At 38.0% G+C, this 15,325-nt stretch overlaps 1 protein-coding gene across 1 annotated transcript; it reads right to left on the bottom strand.

Annotated features, from left to right (window-relative positions):
- Positions 1-4,446: 4,446 nt before the first annotated feature.
- On the bottom strand, positions 4,447-12,409 carry Smp_028550 (DEAD/DEAH box helicase, fragment; the record flags this gene model as incomplete). The annotated part of the gene is made up of 5 exons (XM_018791010.1): positions 12,114-12,409; positions 11,749-12,081; positions 9,205-9,467; positions 7,641-7,800; positions 4,447-4,731 (listed from the first exon to the last, which is right to left on the bottom strand). The coding sequence occupies exons 1-5, from the start codon at positions 12,342-12,344 to the stop codon at positions 4,447-4,449; spliced, it is 1,272 nt and encodes a 423-aa protein (XP_018645799.1). The 5' UTR covers positions 12,345-12,409.
- Positions 12,410-15,325: the final 2,916 nt, after the last annotated feature.

The raw sequence follows: 15,325 nt of genomic DNA, 5'->3' as shown, positions 1-15,325 counted from the left end.
GCACCAACGGAAAAATGAAGATTAAATACGGTAGTATTATTTAATAAAGATCCGGGCTGAAACTCCAACATAGTGTGGGAAGACCTAAGAAGATGTTATAACACTGTTGTAATCTTCAATCACAAACCGTGGCCAATAAAGCAGTAGAATATACAGTGGAAATAGAGTTTTTATTTTGACCATTCTCAGTAATATATATATATATATAACCAAACAATTATATCCGTTTCTTTACTATTGATACAGAAAAACAATAGATTTAAATGTAGTTACATATAAAGTGTGACTAATTTGATTTCGAAGCTACATGTATATTGACTTCATAATGAACGAAGAAGATAACTGAGGACAATGAGATACCTATCTCATTAAAACTCGTACACATTCTGCTAAATAATTACGTTAAAATGATAGATTATTTAACCGTCCTTTTTACAGTATTCAAGAAGAGTTTGATATCCGAAATCTTTGTTAATTTCTCCGTTCATTTATTCGGTGGGTGCTGCGTAAAAGAACAAAATTCTCACTGATGATTTCACTTAGGCAGTATAAAGTTAAATACTTATGTCTTCTGTGCACATGTCAGTTTAGTGCACACAACTTGCTGGAGAAAGAAGGGCGTAAGTAAGATTTGAGCTCAAAACAAAATCGCCAGTGCAACACCCACCCACTAGATGAGTGTAAAAGTGCTTGAGGATACTTGATACCCCAAACATTTAAACAAAAAAAGCTGAAAACTCACTGAAATGTACTCTATTTATCGGTGACCTCCAAATAATGCTTGAAAGCTTTGTTCATGGTCACTAAGAGGGCTAGACACATCCTACTCACTGGCATAAAGTAGTAATTTATTTCCGTTAAAACACATAATAACGTTTGTTTCCTATCTACATCATTCTAACAAGCCAACTATCCTTATGATTTAGTTGATAACGCCTGCCTGCAATCGACAGACGTGTCCTCATATGGAGAGTCTATTACGTCAGTCGCTAGACTCCACTTCTTTCTAGTGACTGATTCGAATTATTTCCACAATACTATGCTGGTATATCAAATCAACTCGTAAATACAGATAATGATAGACCAACAGTAGTCCCATCTGGTGTCAGAGAGTCGTCCGTCTGTCTTAAAATCTTTGGCGAGAGATAATTGTCACATACATCACTAACATCTATCGACGTATTGGACGATGGGCAGAATTCTTTCAAGAGCAGTTCAACTCACCTGCTGCACTGACAACATCGATCAGATTGTCCTGTCCACCATGGCCGGTGACGACTGCTCCGCCAAATGAGGCGGAAGTCCGCAACGAACCCCAACTCTTGAAACGCTAAATATCAGCAGGCCCAGATGACTTACCTCCAGCTCTGTTTAAAGATGGTGGTGACTTTCTGGCTAAGGAATCGACTGAGCTGTTTACAAAGGTCTGAAAGCTAGAGAGTGACCCAACGTTATGGGATGAGTCGATGGTCATCCCTATCTTTAAAAAGGGTTCACGTCGTCCGTGTAACAACTATCAGGGGATAAGTATATCTCCGATTCGTTGGACAGGACTGTTCTCTGAGATTGTCTAGTGAAGAAAGGTGTGTCTGAGAAGTTTATTAACATCTTAAAGGCCCTACATACAATCACCTCAGGCAGAGTGAGGGCATACAACCACCTCTCTCCATTGTTCCATTCAAGCAGTGGGGTTAGACAGGGTTGCCCAATCTTGCCATTTCTCTTCAACTTTGCCATCGTTGACATTCTGGAAACAGCTCTGATAGATGTAGGTAATGGCGGTATGGATCTGTTGCCATGCAATCCGCAATTAATCAGTTGGCAATCAGTGTCCATAGTTACGATATGTGCTTTGCACTTTCAAAGTGCAAAGTACTTCTACAAGACTGGCAGGACCCTAATCCTGCACTCACCCTGGGTAGTGAAAAGATTGAAGTAGTCGAGAAGTTCGTGTATCTAGGTAGCTGCATAAGTGCTGATGGTGGCATGGATGATAAGATCAATTCATGTATAGTGAAACCCAGAGCGGCTTATGCCAATATGGACCACCTTTGGAGCCTTCGTTATGTTAGTCTGGCTGTAAAAGGTCGGATCTACAACACGTCAGTGACAGTGGTTTTACTCTATGATTGTGAGACCTGGCCTCAGAGCTAAACATGTTAAAAGACAACTCTGTTTGATCATCGTTGTCTCCGAAAGATTGCTGACATACAGTGGCAAAACCGTGTTAGCAATGCAGAGGTTTCGGCATCGTGTGTTCAGACAGAGCGACGACAATTCAGTTGATGTCACTATCTTGAAACACCGACCTCGGTGGCTTGGACATGTTCTACGACATGACATGGTGTCGTGGTATGAACTAAAGCTGGAAAGGGCTGGCTTCTGTTGGTCCTCCCCGACTCCCTGGCTGGGGTCCAAGAGATGGTGCAACACAGTGGCTAGAGACGTTATCAGATATGGCTCACAATAGAAGCCAGTGGCCATCCTGCTGTAACCTTCTTTTACTTTCTTCATAAAGAGTGGTTATAGCCTCTTTAACTGAAAGAGTTCTTCTGCTTGTACATTTCAGTTTCCCCCATTACTACTCTTAATTTTGTTCCATATGTATATATATATAGGCATCTTACCCCTTTTCTCTTCCCATTATCATTTTTTTGTGGCGCATATATATTTGGTGCCTTTTTGTACCCATATTTATGTGTTTAATTAAATAAATATTGTGAAGCTAACAATATTCGTGCTAAATTCAGTCCCCGGCACAGAAACCTAATGTTGGCATAGATTTATTGATATTCAATGTTAAACAACTCTGTACACAACTGATCTCAATTTATGTTTAACACCGAAAATTAGTTCTTTTCTCAAAGTATATCAAATAATAAAAAATGAATCAGTTCAGCAAAAATTTAAGTAAAAAATGTATACTGAATAACTGCCATGAAATATTTTGACTGTTTGTAAGTACTTTTCTGAACCCATAATTTCTGTCCATGTGGTGTAGTGATAAAAAATGAGTTGCAATTTGATCTAGGTGTACACAAAGCTCATATAATGATCAAATAATTTCGCTGAAATTACGAACCGATCAATGTTAGACCACCATTGAAAACCTGGAATAACTTAACGAGGTCCATAACCCTATACTGATAATGATCATGTCACTATTGACTAGCTTCGAAATAATTCCCCGAATTCTAGTGGAAAGCCGTGACTAGTGTAGTTCAACTGTGTCGGATGTGAGGTCACCGAAGAAAATCAAAGGTGGTAGTGCAATATCGTGGATTGGTTGGAGCTAGACATTAATACTGCCGGTTTTCAACTAAATGGTCTAGAAGCTAAGAGTTCGTGTGAGATATCAAAGGTCCTGGGTTCGATTATCACATGCAAGATCGTGGATGCGCACTGCTGAGGAGTCAAATACTAGAACGAAACCACCGTCCAGTGCTTTCAGAATCTTATGGTGGAACAATATTGGTCGGTTCATGATCTCAATGAAACTCAACAACCTCATACTGATCTAAAACAGTTCTCTACAACTTACGTGGTAATGCACGGAAATGACCTGGAGTATTCACTTTACCACCAGCATTCTTTCGTGGTGCGTTCTTAGCACTCGATGGATTTACCGGAGTTTCAGTAGGTTTCTTTTTATCAACATCTTTTTCGCCGCTAAGCATACGATTTGCCTGTTTATAACCTATATTTATGTAAGGAAGATGTGAGAAGAAGAAAACATATTTCAGGAGTTATTAATCAGAAGGGGATTTATGGAGATTTCAGTTATTTTTTAGTGAATCAGTTTGTAAATCGCTTCGAAGGCTTTTATAAATGATTTTTTTAGATGACAATTTACATGGCTCTAATTGTATTCCTATATTCTATACAAGTCAAAGAGATAATGCTACAGTGCCTATAACTTTAACGCAAATAGTAGAGACCGGAAAAACAATGACATATTCACTGAAACTTAATACTGCACCTAGAATGAAGAGAAAATTGATATTTCCCATAACACGTTTCGCAGTTTCTATGAAACGGATTCATGATAATTTAACGGTATTCATTAAATAGTGTTTATCTCATACAGATAGTAAAATTGTTCAAAGTCTGATATATGAGCTCCAGTGGTCTATTGGATAAAAATAAGAGGACTCACTGTTCCTTCAGAATCAGGATACAAATTAAAGCGATAATGACTTAAAAAACATTATTAATAATAAATACTGATAAACTTAAACACATGAAGTAATGTTTGAAATCGTAAATTGATCACAAATATAGAGATCTTGTGTTCCATTCGTAGATGGAATTGGGGGTGTGTACGGCTGAGAAGGGATAAAAAACAAATGTTTGTCTAAATATGAAACCTTTACGAATAGCTATATGACAAAAACTATTCTATATATATATATACATATATATATATATCATTAAAAAGGAAACAGCTTAACCTGATAAATTGAATTGACCAGCTTGATCTACAATTAGATGAAGATGATCTTTACTACGTTGACTATCCATACCAGTAAAAAGAAAATGTTCCAATGGAACTGGACGTTTATTAGTTGCAACTACATGAACTTCAGTTCCACGTATACGTCCTAACCAATCAGCGAAATCAAGTTTATTAGGAACTGTTGCACTTAACATAACTAATAACACATGTTTAGGCAGCATTATCATAATTTGTTCCCATATATGACCTCTTTCCACATCATTGACATAATGAACCTGTAGAGAAAAAGAAATATACGTACATATAAAAACATTTTGAGCACTAAATGAATACATAAAAAGTAACTATTACCTTGCTTGGCTAAATAATGAGAAAAACAGATTGTAAATATATCAAACAAAACTACTATGATAGACTACAATTGTTTAGTTCATAAATATAACAATAGTTGGATATTAAAATTGCTTAAAATATGAGTAACTGACTAATGATATCAAAACATCTAGTTTCCTTGATGAGTAAACAAGGCAAGAACAGTAAAAATTACACAATAAAATGAACTTAATATATATTTTATGAAGTCTAAGCAACTACTCTGAATAGCTACACTTACAATTAATCCGCACAAGATGCACACATACCAATAAGAGATTGGTCGGTTGCAGTCCTACACATCAATGGGAAAATTCAAACAATCAATACAAAAACGAATTAAAACTTCACCCTATTGCGCAAGCTAGTGGCTATCAGGACTCAGTAGCTAAGTGGATAATGCAATGGCGTTTGAAGCGAACGGTACTGGATTTGAGTTTCGGAGTGAATATTAACTCTGGGATGCAGGTAAATCCAGTTGACGAGTCTCGAAAAGGATGAACCGTGCGTCCTGGATTCCACTGCTAACCACCATTCATTTATGCTTATAATAATAGCAAGATTTCAAGTAGAAAACGCAAATACGTTAGTTAATGAAGTTGTAATAAATGCTTAGCAAAATAAGACGAACAGAACATTATACATTGTGATTTACATTAAAGCATATTTACGGGTGGAAGAGGTCATAAATAATATCAGTAATAAAATAACGATTGGATCATGAAAATATTTAATCAGAATGAAAACGTTTAGTCAAATTATTTTCAGAACTTTGTTCTTAGCATGATAGAACCTGAGTAAATAAGCATTTTATTCAGTATAGTTTCACCAGATCATAACAATAATCGCGCCTAGTTGGTGCGTCAACACTGTAGCAGTCAGTCACTAAGTCGGACAGCACAGACTGAAGTGAATGAGCCCACTGGCAAGTCTCCTTATTCGGAAGATAAACTACCTATCAAAGCGCAAATATACAACGCAACGGTAAGCTATAACTTTGATTTGTGAGAAATGGCCGACAGACATGAAATATAGATGGTGTATTTAGAACATAATCGTGTAAAGGAAAACCAATGAGTGGGTACTGTCAACATAAAGCTAGGTCCAAAACAAGGGAGGCAAACCAATCGACTAAAGCCGTCAAGATATACGTTGAGAATGTTAGGTTGTCACTTCGTGTACCGCTGAGTACGATAGGGTCAGATAAAGAGGGGAAGTGTGGAGAGATTGAGATATACAGTAATTATTACGTCCCTAACTGCTGATACAAACATTCAACGCCACGTGAATGAGATCCTTGAGAAGAGTCAATCACCGCAGATAATCGAATTCCTTCATGAGTTCGAATAACGATAACATGACCTGAGATCAATCACAATCCAGCAGATACGTTCAGATTGTATTTACATATTGAACACATTGTAGCCTTTAAGCTGAAGTCGTGTCTATTTCATTTATATTCATGTATCTCTATTTTCGTTAGATTTTTTCTATGTTGTGACAAATTACAACTTGAACCGATGGACATTCACGCAAGATTCCGGGTTTTATTGTCTGCTTTTGGATGGTTATTCATTAAAGCTACAAAAAAGTATCCCCACCGAAGAACTAGCACAGCTTTCAAAATCTGTTACAAGTATAAGAATTTAATTTGTAATGGTTTAGATTGTCCCGATGCTGATATTTTGATTGAATTTTGATCAGTCCTAGCATATAAGTGCCCAGTGGGGATTGCCACGAAATAGCCACTATGAAACAAGTTTGTATGGAATAGATGGATAACACTGATCGAAATTCAGTCGAAATATCAACAACACAATAATCTAAACCTTTCCAAGTTATATTAAAATTCATACTCGTTGCACAAGTGAGTGGCTATGAGGAATCAGTAGCATTAATATTTAAAATGAAAGATACTGAGTCCGAATGCCGGAATGAACATCAACTCTAGGATGCAGATACATCCAAATGACGAGTCCCAAGTGGGACGGAACGCACACCCTGGATTTTACTAGAAGCCACATCCCATCTATTGGAAATAGACAAAAAGACCTTTTACTAAGATTATACGTTAATAAATTATGGAACACTAAAATATATCAGTACCACAAACGATTTATTTATCTATAAATAGTAACAGCTAAAACAATAATCTGGAAAGGTGTGGACCTGATGATAAGATTCCCCAGTTAACTAAACAGATGTTCATCTTATTCAGTCCATGATCCGGAACAAGAAGACAGTAGTGCACATTGTTACTGCACTAGGTTACTACTTTGTTGTATTCAATGAAGTGAGGTGTGTCAGTGGAAGTACAATTTATAATCAATGTTACAAGGCCATAGAAATTTGATAACATAAGGATTTATACACAGTTTGTTTCTGTGAAATGATTTTACGAAATAGAGTACGTTATTAAACAAGCTAAAATAATCAAAAATGACAGTTTACAGAAATACAATTGTAAAAAGAAAACTGATCTATGTAGTTTATTGAATTGTCCTTAGTTCACAACTGTTAGATCACGGATTTTAAACATGACTCAATTACAAAGTCATTTTAAACTCGACACGTGATTTATGGATTACAAACTAAAACAGAAAAGTATGCCCAACTACAAGACTAACTTCTAGTGTTGTAGATCGTGAAACTAGAGATTCAGCAATAAATCCCCTTATCCATAAGGTTTTTGGAAAATTAACACGGTGAGATACAGCTGGATTTATGAATACATATGTAAATGCTGAGTTGTATTTTGTTTCAGCATGGAAATAAATATTATGAATACATGGGCAATAAACATTTAAAAAACACTTGCTTCGTCCATAATGACTATTTCCAGATCTCTGATAACATCAGCGTCGTTACACAACATGTTATGCAGAATTTCCGTGGTCATTATTAGAATTGTAGATTCGGGAGCCAGTTTGATATCACCTGTAATTAGTCCAACACTATCTCCAAACGTCTGTCTACAAACGATTTCAATAAAATATGAGAATGGTAGTTGAGAGACACCAAACCAAGTTAGTAACAGTCTGCTGTTAGTTACAGTAATGTAAGATATCGGCTGACATCAGATAAACGTATCGAATCGTATTTTAACTCTAAATTTTAAGCTTTTATGTCACTTAATATTCTTCACTATCTGATCTAATTAGTTTTTTCAAACTGTCCAGATTAATTATTAGGACAACTATTTGGTGTAGCACACAGTAAAAATGAAACTATATACCGTTCTTCAGTAGTAAAAGCTTTGTCTAGAAAAAGTTACTGAAAAACGATATGTAAGATCTATGCAGTTAAGCATTGTTCATTTCATTTAGAAATCTAATTACCATGATTACTTGAAGAAGAATATAAAAACACTACAGATACGTACTCAACAATGGGGTAGCGAAGTGGTTTAATACATTGTGAAACTAACTCAAATGGAAGTCTTTATTGACTCCCATAAACCGACGACAAAAAAATCTCAACACAACCCTCAAGTTCAAACACACAATACAACGAACTAGAAAAACGACTACTAGATATAAGTGAATGGAATAGTAAAAAGAACAAAAGCGTCGAATGCTTACCGCCATTTTTCAACCTTTATAAGAGTGGAGAGGGATTCTTGTATCCCACCGTCGTTATACCTAAATGATGAGGGAACTAAGACTGGTCAGAGTCCGGCCAATCGTTTTAGCTGTCTGTTCTGAGCATGGAATCTTGACTGATTATGTTCAACGATGATTTGGATTATCAGATTTTTACTCAGCTTCTTTGTTAGATGTAAATAATGTTTAACTTATTACCACTACCTTATCGTATTTAGTTCTGCGGCCATTATTTATTACGCCGATTGCTTTATTATCCGCCACTGGACTGTCTGGTCAATTTTTAGACACTTATTTTTAATACGGTACCGAGATTTTTTATTAGAGTACGTTTGGACTAAAACATTGTCTGAGTGCATGCTCCTAAGATAACAAATTCCTCTAGGGACCCTGAAAACGATGGTTAGTATTGATTTGATCTATCATCGTTCACTTGATGTACTAGCCATTAGGTTAGAAAATACTACTTATTAAAACAAAAGATTATCCCTGATATGTAAGGTTCATTGTTAGAGCAAAGTCTTAGAGAGAGACTACGATTATTAGGTTGTAGATAGTATGATTTCGCAAGTGGTACCTTCACTAGTTTCTATTTGAAATGGTCTACGATAACTGAAATGCCAAGCATTATTTATTTTAAAGACACCTATTAAAAATTGAAAACAAAATAAGAACTAAATTTTTCAAGGTGCACACAAAATATAGGAAAATAAGAAGCTATTAGCTACCAACATAAAACGTGATTCATCCCAAAAAACAGTTAAAACACTGTACCTGAAATCATAAAACTTTTGATTCGATAAAGCTTTAATCGGACTAGTATAGATGACTCTTGTGCCCCGACGCCGACAGAGAGCACAAGCATATTCTGCGACAACTGTCTTCCCAGCTGAAGTATGGGCTGCTACAAAGACTGTTTGATTACGCTCGAGGCACAAAATAGCTTGCTTTTGAAAGGTATCTAATTCAAATTCCCAATTGAATGCTGGGTTATCTACAAGTTCAGTTAAAGGTGGGAGTTCGCAAGTGGTATCCTCCTAGAAATCAGAATTACGAAAATTAATGATATAATTATATTAAATTATTTGACAGTATATTACTAAAAAATTTACTTCATGGAGAGACTAACGAATTTAAGCTTCCTATTTGTATTTTAGTGGATTAACTGTAATTCTTAGGTAAAATACAAAAGTTTTAAATTGTTTGGTTGTGTATTCTGATAAATGAACTTTATGAACACTGATACTGTAGTGAACGAAGACTTGGTGAGGAAAACCGATTTATTTTATGCAAAACCACACAGTGCCTTTGTAAAATATGATTATCATACATTAAATACATCATCTGCACATCTTCTTTGAGTTGTCCTTTATATACTTCATCATTCTTCCAATTCTGTTGTTAATCCGATTGCTCTGTTTTCCATCCTCTTCTCTTTATTTCAATCTTCCGTTGGTAAGCATTCCACTTCTAAATCCTATAACATGCTACTTATATCTATCCGCATAAATAGTCCACACCACAATAGAAGTCATCAATTTTTACCTTTGCATGGAATAAATACTAGATTCAAAGTAATTTGGTGTACAGTTTTACAACATTATATTAACAGAGGATAACGAAACAGAAACTAATGTGTTCTCTAGTTGTAATTTAAATTAGGCTCGAAGTCTCAAGAATCTGAATGCAGAGAGTACTGAGTATCTTCCTGCTTTTTTCAACAATATAATTAAAAACTAAATAGAAAAAAGGTTACATGATTGTTTAGCTCATCTACTAAGTACAGATTAAAGCAATTGGCGTTGATCTACATCTTGTGTGAGGGCCAGTGATTCTCTCCAGTTGCTCAAATCGCCGTAAGTGATAGTTTTAACCAGCATCTACTAGCTGAAGGGCAAGTGCTTTGTTGGCTAACTAACTCTCCATATGAGATTTATCCGCAAACGACTAATCAGAATTATACGTGATGATGTAGACTTTTTCTCAGAATGATGAGTAAGTGGCAACATGATACACGACTACCGAATAACTTATGCTATAGATAAAGCAACCCGCACTTTTGAATGATCCATCCACACCGATGAAACTCCCAAGGTAAATATATGATGAAATTAAAATCTACAGAAGCGTGAAAATTCATATTATTGTGGTTCATAGCAAAACAACATAAAAATAACAAGAGTTAGTGATGCTAACGAAAACTAAAAGTTAAATGCCCTACATAAAACAAATACTGATTAAGTGGAATATACTCTTGGGATATTTTATCAATAAGCTTTAACAGAAAATATATCGAACTCAGTCTTAAGTATTTGCGTCCAGTCATTTTGGTTTACAATATGAAAACAGTTTGACAAAATTATTTATTGAAGCCAAATTTCAAGTGAGATCTTTTATCGAAATAAATAGTTACATTGAAGCATATGGAACACTGAAACTTGTTACTTCAAAACAAAAACTTTAAAACAAAAGTGCAGTAATCGTTCAAGTGTCGCAGGAACCATATAATACGACCTAAAGTAGTCAATTTTTAGCGCACGACAAAACTTGGTGTTGTTACGTGTTGTGTGAATCTCTATAGTCACTTTACCACGTTATCGTAAGATGTTGTGGCGATAAGACAAACCAAGAAAATGACTAATTCTCAGATGCACAATCTTCAACCACCTGATGCAGACAGGATATTGGCTACCGTTTTCGTCAATGATTAAAGTTTAATGTCTATAGACTTCGTGAAGTTTAAAGCCATTAACCTCAAAGGGTCCAGTTACTGTATCATGGCATCAGCCTTCAGTGTGTTAGGGATTCAGAGTTAAACGAGTGGTATGTTAGTCTCTAAAGATGTTTCTGTGGCTGAAGGAAGAGATGACAGTTGTAAGGGTGTTATATGTTTTCATTAACCAGTATATGATATACGGCTAGTCGGGATCCCACAGCAACTGAAAATACACTCAGAAATCGAAATAACCCAAAATCAAACTATATCCCACAGCTAGTCGTTATTAGAAACGTCAACGACCGATATACAACAATATAAACGGAGGTATCAGAAGTGGTGAGTGCACTTTCTTATATTAAGTATTTAAGCTATACAAAACATAACGTTAAGAAACACCTAACCAACTAGCTACAATCATGATAACAAGAGCAACATACTCTTTATATTCCGCCTACTGGTACATGACGAGTAGAAGGCGTATAATAAAGTCAAGAAACAGTCACACAGTATATTTTATCAAGTTCAGTTCTCAGTAAAATTTTGCACAAACCATTTGAACATATAATGCCGGATGTTTAAGACAATACACAAAAACGTACCTGACAGATGTATGACGGTTGGGGTTTGGAATTTCGAAATCTTTTTTCCAGCAACTCTTTTGTTTTCCTATTTATATCTACCCTCTTACCATAATTCAAACGTTCAGTATTTGACGAAGAACTAGTGCTAATTTCAGTTGAACCAATCCAATCGGCCAAAGTCTCATGAGAAATAATTGGGAGGGAGGCATCCAAAACAGCATCAATCCCTGCTGACTCATATTTGATGGCTCCCGGTCTGAGTACAGATCGATCATGAGAAAGTCGAGAACCAAGTTTGTTAAAAACACTGTCCCTAACTTTTTCAACTGCACTCACGATAGCAGCCTCAGTCTAAAAATATGACAAGGAAACACTCAACTAACCTTTATCCCTCCAAACTTGGTAACACCACGCTCGGTAGGCAAAATATTTTCGCAAAACAAATCTGTGAAATTTAACTGACCTCCAATACATTCACGAGTAATTTTTGCCTCGTAAGACGTGCATTCTACATCTTGACGAGCTAATCTTTCGTAGCCAGATTCCGAATCAATGTAATTATCTTGAGGAAAAGAGTGGTCCAGAAATGCGTGGAAAATAGTCAAGTGCGACATCAAGTTGTGGAGATTTTATTTCATGCAGCCAATTGTGGTGGATCACATACAAGATTCTAATAGCTATTAATAGTATAAATCAATGTCAGTTTTGCAATGGGTTCATAATGTGAATAGATTCAATTTCACGATAGCACTTTTTATAAGAACTAGAGAATGTCTATAATTTGAAAAAACGGCTACCATTAACCAACCACTTGAATATCAAGCATAATGGAGGGTTTAAAGGCAGTAAAGTCGTGGAGTTCAATACTTTCGCGGCCTGTACTGATAAATCAAGTCGTCTCAAGTATTGTGAGCGCTTGTTATACGAAGCTAGTCACAATAACGAAACATTTGAAACAACTTTAAGGTCAAAACTGGAACTCGATATAAACGCAGTGACAGGAGCATGACCAATAACATACACAACATACCCAACCGTTGCTGCTACCTTGACGTGGTGGTCGGGCTTGCCTATCGTGATGAACCAACCGAGCTATACTGGCTGGAACAATCGTTCCTCAAGGTCCCACCATGCCAGGCAGGTCGGTTGAAGAGCGGTAAGACTAAAAGCAGCAAACCCAAGGTCCGAGGGCGAAGTCGTACTACTGATTGTACAGAGGTGTGACAGCAGTAAGGTGTTTCCTTCAGACAACCAGCATAACAGCGATGGTGCCCTCAAGGAGGGGTGGGGTTAGAAAAGGTCGACCCTAAAAGTGCACACCTCGCCTTATCACACGGATATACGTCTCCGGCGGTAAGGTCCCAACAAGCACGGAGCTAACACAAAAACTACCCACAAAAAGGTCGTGTGTGACCGACCTCAAGCAGTTGTTCCTTGGGCACTGCGGTCACGCTCTCAGGTCATTAAGACCACTTCTAACCCAATTTCCTTTTCAGGTACCCCTAGAAGAACCCTTCCACGGTGTGGGCAACCGGGAAGTGATAACTGCCCTCATACCCCTAGCAGCACTCAAGACCACTGTATTAATAATCAATCTCCTTCTTCACTTCCTACTATTCCTTCTACCTCTACTTTCAACACTAAACTTCCTCTTTCGGTTTCCTCCTCAAGTGTCACCATGGCCAACGATTCTAGTGCGCAAAACACTGTCCCAGGTCTACTAAAACCTCGCTCCAAACTACACATTGGAGCCTTCAAAGTACGTACCCTAAGTCAAATCGGTCAACAGGCCGTCTTGGCTAAGACCCTAGAATCTCGTACCATCGATGTATGCTGTGTCTCCGAAACACACATACAGGATCCCAATGTGGTCATTCACTTGACCTCACCTCGCCAAAATGGACAGTCAACGAAACACACTCTCCGTGTATCTGGCGACCCCATGACTAGCTTTCGTGGACTTGCAGGTGTAGGCATAGCACTTAGTACAAGGGCAGGACAAGCACTACTAGAATGGATCCCCGTTAACAGTCGCCTGTGTGCTGTCCGGTTAAATGGCTCCGTAAGAACTCGGAAGGATAGGGACACACGTTGCCTTTTCGTCGTTTCTGCCTGCGCTCCCACTGACTGCAGCCATGATGAAGTGAAAGATGACTTTTACAGAAAAAGACGGAACCCTTATCTGCTCTCAGTCCAGACGTTTAGAACGATGGGCAGAACACTTTAAGGAGCAGTTCAGCTGGCCTTCAGCTACTGCACAACTACCCACTATTCCCAGACAGTCTAAATGGGACATTGAAGTAGGCCATCCGACCCTACCTGAAGTTCAAAAGGCTATAACTATTCTGAAACGAGGAAGAGCAGCTGGTCCAGATGGATTGGCTCCAGAGGTCTTTAAATATGGTGGTCCAATTTTAGCGATTAGGTTGACTAATATTCTGGCTAAAATCTGGGAGACGGACGTAATCCCATCTGACTGGTCACGATCACTTACTGTCTCAATATATAAGAAGGGATCAAAATCATCCTGTGATAACCATAGAGGGATTAGTCCCTAAATGCCCTGGTACGGCCGAGAATGGGGAGAGTCCACTCTCCCTCTCCAAATGCTCTCATATGGCCACGCGTATATAGCTTCTGCCAGGGAAGTCCTACTCACTGCCTTCTCGTGGCGGGGGTGTTGTTTACGAAAGTGAGAGGACGAAAAGCGAATGTCCGGCGCTTTAACCGGGTTGGTGGATGTGGAGTGTCCACCTAGGGGAGTTGGAAAACCCTGATTCCAAACCAATGGTGCACATGGGATCCAGTATCCTGATGGAACGAATGGCGAATGAACCTGCTGTTGGTCACCGGCTACCATGGGACTGCATCTCCTCACGATGCTCCACTGCCTTGTGGATCAGACCTTTAGGTCAAAGGCTCGGGGTGTGGCCCCCTAAGAAAACCACCTGCTTCGGTTTGGGTACCCGGGCAGTATCACAGCCCACACACAAATAAATGAAATGATGAATTCTATTGACGATACTATTCTCGCTCATATTAGAAGAGTAATAATGCCGGGATGTTTGGGATGCGTTTCTCCCCATCTAAATGTAAATTGTTACTCCAGGACTGGTCTGCGTCAACACCTGAACTAAGGATAGGGAGTGAAGTAGTCGAACGCGTGGACAACTTCACTTATCTTGGAAGTCTGATCAGCCCTAATGGGTTGGTGTCTGACAAAATCTCTGCACGGATCCAAAAAGCTCGTTTGGCTTTTGCCAACTTACGTCACCTATGGCGAAGGCAAGATATCCGTCTATCAATTAAAGGATAAGTATACTGCGCGGCAGTTCGTTCTGTTCTACTTTTACGGCTGCGAAACGTGATCATTAAGAGTATAGGATACGCGTAAGTTACTAGTATTTGACCACAGATGCCTTAGAAATATTGCTCGCATCTGCTGGGACAACCGGGTAAGTAAGTAATAGTGAGGTTAGACGCAGGGTATTAGGGAATGATGGTAAATCAGTTGATGAGATCATGAATCTTCATCGACTGAGATGGTTAGGCCACGTGTTACGTATGCCTGAACACCGATTACCACGATGCGCTA

The sequence above is a fragment of the Schistosoma mansoni genome (genome assembly GCF_000237925.1).
Source record: "Schistosoma mansoni, WGS project CABG00000000 data, chromosome W unplaced supercontig 0115, strain Puerto Rico, whole genome shotgun sequence".
In the NCBI taxonomy this organism is placed as follows: Eukaryota; Metazoa; Platyhelminthes; class Trematoda; order Strigeidida; family Schistosomatidae; genus Schistosoma; species Schistosoma mansoni.
The sequence above is the reverse complement of the archived record's forward strand: the minus strand, read 5'-3'. Positions and strand labels throughout refer to the sequence as shown.